The following is a 12,947-nucleotide window of genomic DNA, read 5'->3' as shown; positions in this document are numbered from 1 at the left end:
CCAGGAACCAGATGCCGAACTGACTGAGCAGCCTCTGGTCGTGCTGGTCATCCTCTTTGTTGTCAAAGTCTATGTTGTCCAGGGAGTGGTGGGAGGCGGACAGGCCCATCTGACGGCGCCTGGTCAGCTCAAACTCCCTCTGCTCCGCGTGGATCTCTGCCTCCTTCAGAAGGCTGGGGGAGGAGCGGGGGGGGGGGGACGAGAGGGAGGAGTCAAAACAGAGAGTGTGTTTGTGTGTGTGAAAGTAAGAGAGAAAGATAATAAACTGCCTCATCTCTACTCATAAATGATGTATGGTGCTACTTAGGTTTACTGGTGTGTGTGTGTGTGAGAGAGAGAGAGGTGAGTGAGTGAGAGAGTACAGAGAGAGTACAGAGAGAGTGTGTGAGAGAGAGAGAGAGAGTGTGAGGTGAGTGAGTACAGAGAGAGTGTGAGAGAGAGTGTGAGAGAGTACAGAGAGAGAACAGAGAGAGTGTGTGAGAGAGAGAGAGAGAGAGAGAGAGAGTGTGTGAGAGAGAGAGAGAGTGTGTGAGAGAGAGAGAGAGAGAGAGAGAGAGTGTGAGGTGAGTGAGTACAGAGAGAGAACAGAGAGAGTGTGTGAGAGAGAGAGAGAGAGAGAGAGAGAGAGAGAGAGAGAGAGAGAGAGAGAGAGAGAGTGTGAGGTGAGTGAGTACAGAGAGAGAGAGTGAGAGAGAGAGAGAGAGAGAGAGAGAGTGTGAGGTGAGTGAGTACAGAGAGAGAACAGAGAGTGTGTGAGAGAGAGAGAGAGAGAGAGAAAGAGAGAGAGAGAGAGAGAGAGAGAGAGAGAGAGAGAGAGAGAGAGAGAGGGAGAGAGAGTGTGAGGTGAGTGAGTACAGAGAGAGAGAGTGAGAGAGAGAGAGAGAGAGGGAGAGAGAGAGTGTGAGGTGAGTGAGTACAGAGAGAGTGAGAGAGAGAGAGAGAGTGAGAGAGAGAGAGAGAGAGAGAGAGAGAGAGAGAGAGAGAGAGAGAGAGAGAGAGAGAGAGGGAGAGAGAGTGTGAGGTGAGTGAGTACAGAGAGAGAGAGTGAGAGAGAGAGAGTGTGAGGTGAGTGAGTACAGAGAGAGAGAGTGAGAGAGAGAGGGAGAGAGAGAGTGTGAGGTGAGTGAGTACAGAGAGAGAGAGTGAGAGAGAGAGAGAGAGTGTGAGGTGAGTGAGTACAGAGAGAGAGAGTGAGAGAGAGAGGGAGAGAGAGAGTGTGAGGTGAGTGAGTACAGAGAGAGAGAGAGAGTGAGAGAGAGAGAGAGAGAGAGAGAGAGAGTGTGAGGTGAGTGAGTACAGAGAGAGAGAGTGAGAGAGAGAGAGAGAGAGAGAGAGAGAGAGAGAGAGGGAGAGAGAGAGTGTGAGGTGAGTGAGTACAGAGAGAGAGCTCCAGACCTGATCACAGCCTCCACGGTGCAGACCAGTTCCTCGGCTCCACACTCGCGGGTGTTGATGGGCGGGGGGGAGGTCTGGTACAGATGGGTCTCCGCCGCAGCCCCCACCTCGCTGATGTGGTGGTTGACATGGCAACGCTTGCAGTAGCGGACGGGACGGTTGCCATGGCGCCCACAGCAGCCAGCTGAGAAGCAGGTGACAACCGCCCTCCTGACATGTGAGCTGCAGTTCTATAGAGGGGGAGGGGGAGGGGGGAGGAGGGGGGAGGGGGTAGGAGGGGAGGAGGGGGGAGGAGGAGGAGGGGAGGAGGGGAGGGGGGAGGAGGGGAAGGAGGAGGAGGGGGGAGGGGGGAAGGAGGAGGAGGGGAGGAGGGGGGAGGGAGTAATGGAGAGAGAGAACAGAAGTAATGGAGAAAGGAGAACTAGGTTGATTTACATGTTTAAGAAATTAAAGATGACGGATGGCAAACACACCAAGGAGACCATGGAGCTGAAGAAGGACATCGATGTGTCCAGTCTTGCATGACTGTATATGGGTTAGGGTTCATCGCATCTTCTGCACAGTGTGTGCATCGTGCTGCTAAGTCACTGATCAAACAATAGTAGGTATTTCATCTTCCCTATGTGTAGCTTTGTGGTAGGAACCTCTGTGGAGTCTCACTTTACTGGAAATACAAAGGGGACAGAACTAATCTGATCAGCCACTGAAAGCTTTGGCCATTACCGAGACCCATTAGCACCTATCACATGAACAGATCTGCAGTCTGGCTTCCCTCTGACCTCTCTCTCGCGCCGAAGCAGCGCATCCTCTAACAACACAACAGAGATAACGCATTCAGCAACATGTAGAGACAAGTCACTGAAGAGTACACGGGACAATGAAAAGGGGGTGGTTGGTGCACTAGCTCGGTGGTTAGAGCACTTGACTGCTAATCAACAGGTCACAGGTCCCCTCCTGTTCTGTTCTTTGCTTTGTTGTTTTTGAACCATCTGCTGAATAAACACATTAACATGATTAGTGCACTCGTACAAATCTACTTCCTGTTCGGTGAGAGATTTGATGAGGGGATGAACTTCAGAAAGAGCATTCTGAGTTTCTGCTGCTTGACGTGACCAGGGAGGGATCCTATTCTAGCCCTCTCTCTCTCCAGCCGTCGCTCCGACAGACAGACAGACAGACAGACCTCAGTGTCAGGACACCCGACCTGCTGGTAGTCAGCTGAGAGCTGGCGCCGGGCCAGGTAAGAGTTTAAAGAGCTTTCTGCATGAGGACAAAGGCTGTGGATTAAAACTGCAGGATGGCCGAGGACAGCTGTTTCCCATGACAACCCCGGGGCGACAGCTCGTCAGTGACACAGTACCTGTTTTGCCACGGCAACAGACCGGGTCTGTGTGTCTCTGAGGAGACCAGAAGGGAACCGCGGTGCCCTTGGGATTGTGTTCCGGAACAAACATCGAACACTGCCAGTTCCATTAGAACCAAGTCGTCCGTCAGAGGAACGCTCTACTGAATGGACGACTCACAGACACACTCGAAAAAAGGGCACTTGAAACACCTCTTAGTGAAATGTTGAAGGGTTGAAATGCCAAAGTTCAAGAGCCAGTCACTGACTCACTCCTTTAATTAGAGATGACAACTGCAGTCATTTACCAACATGATATCATGTCGTTGAAAAATGCTACTGGAGCCCAGTAGGAAAAAAATGGATGACTGGATGTTACTGTCAATGAGCGGTTTGTTGGGATTAGCAGGTGAGGCACACACACACCACAACCACAAACACAACAAACCAACAATCAAAGTGTAGCGGAAAGCTGACATGACAGTCTAGGGGGGTTAGGCTTAAGGAAAGAATCTATGTTAGAGAAGCAAAGCCATCCACAGGCGTAATAAATACAGCCCTTTGAGAATTGGATCCTTCATGAGTGCGATGCTCAATTTGACGTCCGATCAGTAGGTCTGTACATGGCCGCGGAACACAATGCAATGAAGCTGATGATGACATGGACGGACAACACCAACATCAAACCTGATCTTACCTTCTTTTGACAAATAGCCGAAATCTCAGCTGTGAAGACGAGGTGAGAGGGGGAGAATATTCACAGCTGAATATAGTTCACTACCAAAGACAGCTTTAAACCTGTGTGTGTGTGTGTGTGTGTGTGTGTACAGCGTGTGTGTACATCTGTGTGTGAGAATACATGTGTGTGAGCGTGCGTGCCTGCGAGGGAGAGAGAGGCTGCTTCTCGTATTTGCCAGCGCTTACCTTGGGGCAGAAGCACATCAACGAGCCACTCAGCGTGGTCTCTGTAAAGGTCAAACAGTGTGTATCAACAAACAGATACTTGCACAGTCTCCTGTGAACTCCTCAGAGTGTAAATACATTCATCTGCACCACTCACAAGCTCATATTGCAGTACTGTAAACACCCCTCCTCAAGACCAAAAAGATGTTGAACACAATACCAGGAAAAAAAACACAAATCTAGAAAAACAGCAACAACATGCATGCCACAAGTGAAAGGAAATGAGTGAATCCTCTGTTTAGTGATGCTCTCATTATCTGCACAGGGGAATTACGTAACCATGGAAATGCTCAGCCTGGGGGACGAAGAGGGGGGAGGCGGTGGCAGGTGAGGCGTGTACAGGACGGACTCTCGTTGAGCGGAGCAGGTGAAGGAAGGAGAGAGCGAGAGAGAGAGAGAGAGAGACAGAGAGAGAGAGAGAGAGAGAGAGAGACAGAGAGAGAGAGAGAGAGAGAGAGAAAGAGAGACAGAGAGAGAGAGTGAGAGAGAGAGAGAGAGAGAGAGAGAGAGAGAGAGAGAGAGAGAGAGAGAGGAATGACGGATGTCGGATGAAAACATACCCTGCGATTCTTTGGCTGCACTCTTCACAGATGTAGAGAGGGGGGGGCTTGTCTCCAAGGGCAACGGAGAGCGTGGGATCTATGCACATCTGAGGTGGGGGGGTCAGGGGGGGGGGGGTAAACACACACACAGACACGCTCAGAAACGGTTGCACACCTGGGATCTGGACCCCAGCAGAGATGACACCGGCGGTTACATGGAATGTCGGGTTCTAAAGACGCCGAAGAGGTTCTAAAGAGGGTTCTAAAGAGGGTTCTAAAGAGGGTTCCAAAGACATTTGACGTTGTTTATACTCTGCCGGAATGCCACTCGTGGTTCAAACTCAAACTATTCAACAAGCAGTTATTGTAAGATCCCCGTCTTCCTGTCTGTCTGGGCGTCTGTGGCTGGCTTCATCCATATGCTGTGCTATATTCTGTGCTAGGCTGCATCCATATGCTGTGCTATATGCTGTGCTATATGCTGTGCTAGGCTTCATCCATATGCTGTGCTATATGCTGTGGCTGGCTTCATCCATATGCTGTGCTATATGCTGTGCTAGGCTTCATCCATATGCTGTGCTATATGCTGTGGCTGGCTTCATCCATATGCTGTGCTATATGCTGTGCTAGGCTTCATCCATATGCTGTGCTATATGCTGTGCTCAGCTTCATCCATATGCTGTGCTATATGCTGTGCTCGGCTTCATCCATATGCTGTGCTATATGCTGTGATAGGCTTCATCCATATGCTGTGCTATATGCTGTGCTATATGCTGTGCTAGGCTGCCTGTGATCTGTGCACGGCCCTGCTAGCAGCCATGCTGGCCTACATGTTCAGATGGTGCTCAGTAATTCACCACACCCGCTTACTGCCGTTCTATCCTCCAGGGCGGCATAAGGGTCAGCGCTTCCAATTAAGCCCCCTCCGCATCCCCTCCACACTCCCGGTAATTGAAATCCGGCCCTTGTCCCAAGCCCTGCTCCTGCTCAGTTTGGAGCTCTGCGGAGCAGACAGGCGAGGGCACACTGAGTGACATCGTTAGCCGGTTGCCATGGTCACTCGAGCGTGGCCTGATTTTATTTACCCAGGTGGTCACAAGAGCAGACGTTTAGACGTTCTAACTCACCATGGCAACTCGGCACACGTTCTTTTTTTCAGGCGCTGGATTTGTTTTTAAACTCCACAGAGGGTATCATTGACTACTGGGTAACCTGGGGTTTTTTCCGTTCTTGTGGGCAGCACCAGAGTGGTTTTAGATTACCTTGACGGCAGGTTTATTGATGGCGTTGTGACACTCGATGTGTTGGCAGTGGATGGGGTTCCAGGCTGTGGACCAGGACGAGATGAGGAAAAAGGAAGGAAAAAAATATTTAGGAAAGAGAGACAGAGGGAAAGGGAGAGAGCAACAGAGAGAGAGAGGAAGAATGAAAGTGAGAGAGCGAGAGAGAGCGAGAGAGAGACAGAGAGAAAGAGAGAGAAATGAAAACACGAAATGAAAACATCTCTCTCTCTTTCATTCTTCCTCTCTCTCTCTTTCTCTTGCCCTCTCCCTTTCCTTCTCTCCCTATCCCTCTCTCTCTCTCTCTCTCTCCCTCTCTCTCTCTCTCTCTCTCCATCTCCTTCTCCCTCTCTCTCTCTCTCTCTCTCTCTCACAACACAATCCAAAACACTGACCAGCCTGGACACTCCGCCCCCCTGACTCACACCTGTGTACTGCAGTCCCCTGTATTCACTGATGGCTCCTGGGGGCTTCAGGTTGGGCCAATAGTGGAAGAGCATCTGCACAGCAGGGGGCTTGACCTGGGAGGGGCCGTAGGAGATGACGTAGAGCAGGTCCTGACACAGAAACACAGCGTTCACCTCCATGAGCTTCCTGTTACCAAGACCTCACACACCCACAAAGTCTTCCTGTTCCCACGGCACATTTCAGCCTTCATCAAACGCCAGGAGCGTACGTTTCGCCCATTGGGCGTTTACACAGGTCCACTCTCATCATCACAAATACTCCTGCTGTTAACTCAAACAACCTTGAAGCGTGCCGTCTGATAGCGCTACGGGCATCTGCCAACCCGATTGGCTAATAAGAAACGTCGTGAAATTCCTACCTTCCACACCTCCTGCTTGTGCTTCATTAGACATTCCAACAACTGACAGTGGTAGACTGGGAAGGAAGCAGAGAGATGCCAGAGAGACAGGTCAGGTCGCCTGAACAATGCTAGCAGACAGAACACCAGGCAGGCAGATCAGGCTGCAGACCTCGCAGGGCGGTTTACCTGGGTTTGAGGTGTACTGCATAGCAATCATTAGCATTGAGGAGGCAGACAGATTGACATACGCAGGGACGCCTCCTTCTCTTCGGGTCGAACCCACTACAAACAGGCAGAGGAGATGGCAAGATAAGACGACAGTATCTTTGAGGTGGAAACAAAACACTGAACAATTCTTTTCTGCCTCCTCCAGTTTGGCGATACTAAACAAACAAACCAACAAACGGTATATCCTTGACACAGATTTTTTTTTTTTATGACCTCAAAGACCAGAACGTCCCTGGGCCAGTGAAAACACAAAAAACCTGTTTAGTCATAGTTGGCCGTGCTCGCAGTGTGCTATACTCACATATAGCCATAGGAAGGAATGAGGTGCTGAGGTACTCAATGATGTCTTTGTGCAGAAAAGGGGGGAATGTAGCTAAAGTGGATATCATAGTATAGGGCAAAGTGCTGAGAATATCGTCACTGAGAAAAGGTAGGAGGCAGGTGGTAGTGTAAAATATGGACTGTCCCAGATCTGATGAGAAAAGGTAAAGGCAAAAGACACAGACAGAAACACAGACAGTAATTCAATCACATGTACCGCACATCAAACCTGGGCAAACATGTCTAAGATATAACATGATATTAGAATAAAAACTTTTAGAATGACTAAGAAATACAATACAGAATTCTGCAAAAAAGTACAGCAAATTTCTGAGATAGTATTTGGGAATGTGAGCCTCTGTTTAGGTCAGTGGCGTTTCAGTAAAAGCCATTACTGTGGTTTTGATAGTTTGCCCTCAGCGAAACATGGAGAGTTCCAGTAAAGATGGGCTTTCATGTTTTCTAGCTTTTTTTAACACTCATAAAATATTCATGGGGAAGTGCATTGACTCTGGAGTCCACTACAGAAGCAAATATTCCCAGAATACCATATTCTAAGATATGCTCAACATCTCACTATTCACAGATTAACACACAGCGATGCAATCAATAACTAAACTGTTGTCAGTATTGCTCATAGATACTTCAGGTACACAGTGTTGGGCACATTTCAGTTTGCAATATTTTTTCTTTCTTCAACACTTTACATGCTTGTTTTAAACAGTATGCAATCACAAACAAAATGCAGGACGGTAAGGTCGTGAGTGGTATTTCCAATCAACAAGGCAAGCGTATCGGCAGATTCCACAGAGTTCCCCCCATGCAGCCAGCCCCTTTCAGATTCTGTGCGGAACTCCTCTCTTTCTTCCCCCCGAAAAGCAGCAGCCCCATGCAGTCAGGACGCTTGTGAGGATGGGCGTTTAGGAAGAGCGGAGCTCTGCGCTCACTCACCATGCTGACCGTGCTGCAAGAGGGGCACCAGGTCAAGCAGGGTCACCAGGGTCACATAGAGCCCCTGATAGTCCAGAGAGGGGTACTCTGAGAGCTGAGCATCCCGACTTTGCTGCCCCTGCCCCCCGCGGTTCGACGGAGCATCGCGCAGAACGCTGTAAAGGAGGGAGCGAGTAACTGTAGGGTTGATGGAACTGACTTGTGGTCTTAGAGATGGGGTGAGTGGGAATGGCACAGGAAAAAGACACATGGTCATGGGCACGGCCAAATTGGAAGCTTCCTGGTTCTCCTTCCTGCCTGTGCGGGACAGAATGCTGCTCCGGGGTGGGGGGGGAGGGGGAGGGGGGAGGGGAGGGGGGAACAAGGGAAAAAAAGAGACAACAAAGACACAAAGAAACAGCACATTACATTGAAATGGCGCTACAGAGACAGCGTAAATAGAAAGAAACAAACCCAGATAGACCCCACATAGGATGCAGTGTCTCACTCTGTGACTGTGTTCCCACTGAAGGCACGGGCAATTTCTCCCTGCTTTTAACGAGCTCAGTTTGACTTTAAATTTTCTCTTTCGCTTTGGTATTCTTTGAAAAAAAAAGAGGAAAAAAAATAAAAACTGATTTTTTTGGGGTGAAAAACTGCAATGATCACTGCATCTCATGTGTATCTGGTGACAAGGAGCAAAAATATAAAAAATGGCATGTTTTCAGTGGCAACCCCATACTTCTCCAAAAAAGGAACACTGGCAGGGATTGTCCCTCTATTGCTGCCATCCTCCAATCAATCAGTACAGCAGCTGTGGTGCCTGAAGAGGCCAATAGGCCGTGATATTTCACAAGACTTAATTTCTGGTCTTTAGTGAGGCTGTCAGAGATGGGAGTGACACCAAACTGGTTCAGGAACATACAGAGGTGACACTTTTGAAACATGCTTCAGCCAGTAATAAGCATGTGTGTGAGGGTTTAGACCTAGAACTCCTGAGTCACAACACATGTTTATTTCACCAGAGAAATAATGTCTGTATGCGCACGTTATGATACTTTACCAGTATCATCAGGAGACATAATGGGATCCAACAGGCATATGGATTCAGGTCTCTAACATAAATGTAGGAGCTAGTCTACGATAGGGGGGAAAACTATAATGACAAAGGAATAGGTTTTAGACGAGATGACCGGTAAGGTTATGTTTGTGAGCTAATGGGGGAGGAGGGGGGGGGGGTGGACTCTGTGTCTGCTGTCCCCAGGGGAAGATGGATAGAAACTCCATTGTAGGAGAAAAAGGAAGGTGTAGTTTGGCTGTGAGTGAGGCCAGGGGTTGGCGGAGGGTGGGGTGTGAGGTGGGGGTGGTGGGGGGTTGGAAGGGGGAGGGGCCAGAGAGCAAAGCTCTTTTACTACACATTATGTTAAGCACTAAGCTGTTCTATCAGTAAAATGATTTGGAGGCACTTAGACTGAGAGCCCAGATTAGATATGCTGATGTGTTGTTTAGGTGAAGTCTCTCAGACTGGTCTGGCATCCCTACAGGGTCAGTGAATACGGGGATCTCAGTGCGAAAACACAGTATACACCTCTATCATACGCTGCTACCGACTACACAGTATCTACGCCTCTACTCGTTCAGATCCCCTGAAAGTTATACTCTGTAAGATTTCAGCCAGCATGTTTGTTTCAAATGCTGCGACCATTGGAGCTCAAATTAAATGGTGCTTCAAAGAGAATTACATCCTGCAGAGTATGACTTCATATCACTGCCCAATTTCCATAGATTAAACAGTTCAAATATGAACACACTCTTAGACAAACAAACACACACACACGTATATACACGCATATTCGCACACATTCACACACGTAGACACACACACACACACACAAATACAAAGGACGCACACTGTACACACAAATGCACGTACGGACACATGAATACATACATATAAAAGTAACATCAAAGTGCTTCTTTTTACAACTTAATTGTGGCTTATCTAACTGTCTGCTCTGTCCGTCTACATTATTCACTGGCCAAGTGGTTCACTATTACTCATCAAGGCCAGTCAAAGTCAACACACAAGCCAAACACATTCTCATGCTCTTTTTTTCTCCACGCGAGCGTGCTAGGTCAGTTTCAGAGGAGACCGCATCAGGAACAGTGTCAGATTGAATCTTTGTCCTCCACAACCACTCTAATGAGTGACAGAGTTTGGCAGGGGGGGGGGGTGTCAGTGCCTCAGAGAGTCCCAACTCCTTGTCTGAGAGCTGGACAGTTTGACTTGTGTGTCGCTACGTCTGGGAGATCAATCTAGCGCTATAGAGGCAACAAATCATTTTAAAAATATGAAGATAAAGCCTAAATTGAACATGTTAGTCTGTCCCTTTGTTGTTTAACACTACGTTTCATTGTTAGATCCCTAAGCTTCTGTATGAATTCAATATGAATGTGGCTGTTCCATCTTCTGTCAGTGCAGGACTTTCTCTCTCTAGGAAGCTGACATATGCCCACTCCACTTTCCAAGCCTGGCTGCCCCCACTCCCAGCTCTCTCTCTCTTTGTCTCTCTCTCTTTGTCTCTTTCTCTCTCTCTCTCTCTCTCTCTCTCTCTTCACCCCCAGGCTTGTGGAACACAGGTGTCTAAATAATACCACAGTCTGGGCACTGCATCCTACACAGGCATGCATAGCTTGTTGTGCCTCTCCAGAGGGAGACGAGGGGCAAGAGAGCAGGCAAACGTTACAGTATCACACGGGGCTATTCCCTTCACACTTGAGCGATGCTGAGTCTCAGAGACAAAATTGTCATCTGAGTTAACATGCTGCCATGACAAAGAGAAGCACAATCACAGCCTCTGTCATGGTCCATCTGTGCCAAGTACAAATGGGTTGCCAGGTTTGTGACAATACGGTGGTCTGCCTCCTAGCAGGGCATCCCGCAGATAGACTAGGGATATCTAGGGTAGTTCTACAACAATGAACTTCAGTTACATCACAAGTTACACACTTAATAAATTGCTGACATGTGATGGATTAAATAAGCATACAATCTCACTTTTTTGTAAAAGTGGAGCATCAAAGTTCTATCTCTCCTAATCCCAAACCCTGCAGATTACCATATCCAACACTGTGACACGGTGTCTGTGACTAAAAAGATCTCTGGGACAATGTGTCTTACGTGAATAATATTACTGACTCCACTGTTTGCCTAAAAATCATCTGCCAAAGAGCTTCTTACATCATAGCTAATATTATCAAAGCCCTGCTCATTCTCACAGATTGTTCTGCTCTTTCTCATGCGCTGTCATATCGGAGCTGTCTAGTTGACCTGTTCTAAGAAGAACATGCTGTTTCCTCCTCATGCTTTCACGGCACCCAGGGGACCCACAGTCCATATGACCCATAGCCCCCCAACCCTCCAGCCCCCCAGACCTCCAGCCCTCCAGCCCTCCAGCCCCCCAACCCTCCAGACCTCCAGCCCTCCAGCCCCCCAGGCCTCCAGACCTCCAGCCCCCCCAGGCCTCCAGCCCTCCAGCCCTCCAGCCCCCCAGGCCTCCAGACCTCCAGCCCTCCCGACCCCCAGGCCTCCAGGCGTGAACCCCAGCAGCCCTTCTGGGACCAACAAAGAAGGCCGCCCCGGGGAAGGACTCATCCGGCAGTAGCATTCACACTGCTGCCCTAACAGGACATCTCTCCTAACCTCTTCTTCCCTCCATATCTAGCGTTGTGCGTTGATTGTTTACGAGCGTGTCGGGGAGTCACATGACTTCTCTACTCCCACAATGACAGAGGATGGAGCCAGGCACTGCCTGCTTCATGTGAGCGTTGTGTTCAGGTATATCCTGCCTCTACATCTACACCTGTATCTGTGTATGCTGAGGATCCACTAGAATAATCTATGTCACTTTACCTCTGGCAAATAAACTGGACTAACATTTGTTACTGTGCGTTACTTCACCTGTTGGTTCCAGCGCAGGGTCCTTACCTGAGCAGGGTTTGGGAAAAGTATTTCAGTGTGTTTGCGATGTCTGTTCCGGAGGGCACAGGGTAAATGTTGTGCTGTACCCGGTTGTGATACTCTTGTAAGTATCTTATCTTAGAGGCAACTAAACAGAACAAAGAGCAGAGTGGCGAAATAATCATCAAATGAACCCTCAATAATTTACAGTGCATTTGGTTCAAAACCAATACAGACTGCGTTCCTAACGATGAGTTGATCATTTTTAGCAGGAGGGCTGTTCACTTTGTGCCGTGAGAGCTAACATGGGCCAGAGTGGTCTCTCTGTTCTGTACTGATCTGTCTTTTGGTCAGGAACATGCAGAGTTATTTCATCACGTGACGTTGTTTCCAGATAATATGTAAAACAATCTAGTTATAAATATAATTTCCCCCGAGGGTCAGTGTACTGGCACCTTCCTGTCCGTGTTACTTGAAGTGACCTTTAGACGGTCTGGGCAGCTATAGGCCACCACAGACTCCAGAGTGGGTCACCTCATGTGCTGTTTGGTAACTCAGGGCATAATTTAGCTCTTTCTGAACCTGCAAATAACAAGCTCCAAAATAACAATAGCAACCTCAGGCTTTGTGTGTGTGTGTGTGTGTGTGTGTATGTGTGTGTGTGTGTGTGTGTGTGTGTGTGTGTGTGTGTGTGTGTGTGTGTGTGTGTGTGAGAGAGAGAGAGAAGGAGAGAGAGAGGGGGGTGGGGAGAGGGAGGGAGAGAAAGTGTATTTGATCTCATAATGCCGTAACAGCAACATCTGTATATAATGAACAACATCAGTGTATTTCTAGTCGTTTGCAGCAGTATGTATAGCTCTGCACTTGTACTGTATTAAATTGACTGTATTGAATGTAATAATTACTGTATTTGTTTTTACTCTTTAAATTGACTTTTGGGGGTAAATGAGGAAGGATAAATGCATGATGTCAATTAAATGGTGCTGATTGACAATAAAACAGTATGTTGACATAAGAAATGACAAGTCATAAATTGGACAACCGAATCAGTGAGCTTTAACTGTAATTTACATGAGCAGGACCGCATTTCCACCTGTTCAGATGGTAACTAGTCTCGTATGTCAAGCAAAATATGTGAACAAGCCGGATTATTGATCATCAATGCCACCATGTTGTT

The 12,947-nt window shown here is 48.2% G+C and overlaps 1 protein-coding gene across 1 annotated transcript in view; it reads right to left on the bottom strand.

Moving 5' to 3' along the window:
- Positions 1 to 12,947, bottom strand: part of unc79 (unc-79 homolog, NALCN channel complex subunit) — a 37,452-nt gene that overhangs the window by 24,167 nt on the left and 338 nt on the right. Inside the window, exons 2-13 of the mRNA XM_084681049.1 lie at positions 11,798 to 11,918; positions 7,831 to 8,144; positions 6,860 to 7,030; positions 6,517 to 6,612; positions 6,349 to 6,404; positions 5,950 to 6,079; positions 5,505 to 5,569; positions 4,261 to 4,349; positions 3,662 to 3,702; positions 3,435 to 3,463; positions 1,396 to 1,625; positions 2 to 173 (exon numbers count right to left, since the gene is read on the bottom strand). Coding sequence (XP_084537175.1) covers positions 2 to 173; positions 1,396 to 1,625; positions 3,435 to 3,463; positions 3,662 to 3,702; positions 4,261 to 4,349; positions 5,505 to 5,569; positions 5,950 to 6,079; positions 6,349 to 6,404; positions 6,517 to 6,612; positions 6,860 to 7,030; positions 7,831 to 8,144; positions 11,798 to 11,918 — 1,514 coding nt within the window. The remainder of the gene's footprint in view (position 1; positions 174 to 1,395; positions 1,626 to 3,434; positions 3,464 to 3,661; positions 3,703 to 4,260; positions 4,350 to 5,504; positions 5,570 to 5,949; positions 6,080 to 6,348; positions 6,405 to 6,516; positions 6,613 to 6,859; positions 7,031 to 7,830; positions 8,145 to 11,797; positions 11,919 to 12,947) is intronic.

Source organism: Hypomesus nipponensis, chromosome 3 (genome assembly GCF_054491055.1).
Source record: "Hypomesus nipponensis isolate SF chromosome 3, ASM5449105v1, whole genome shotgun sequence".
NCBI classification, from domain to species: domain Eukaryota; kingdom Metazoa; phylum Chordata; class Actinopteri; order Osmeriformes; family Osmeridae; genus Hypomesus; species Hypomesus nipponensis.
Note: the sequence above shows the minus strand (reverse complement) of the source record. Positions and strands in the feature narration are given on the sequence as shown.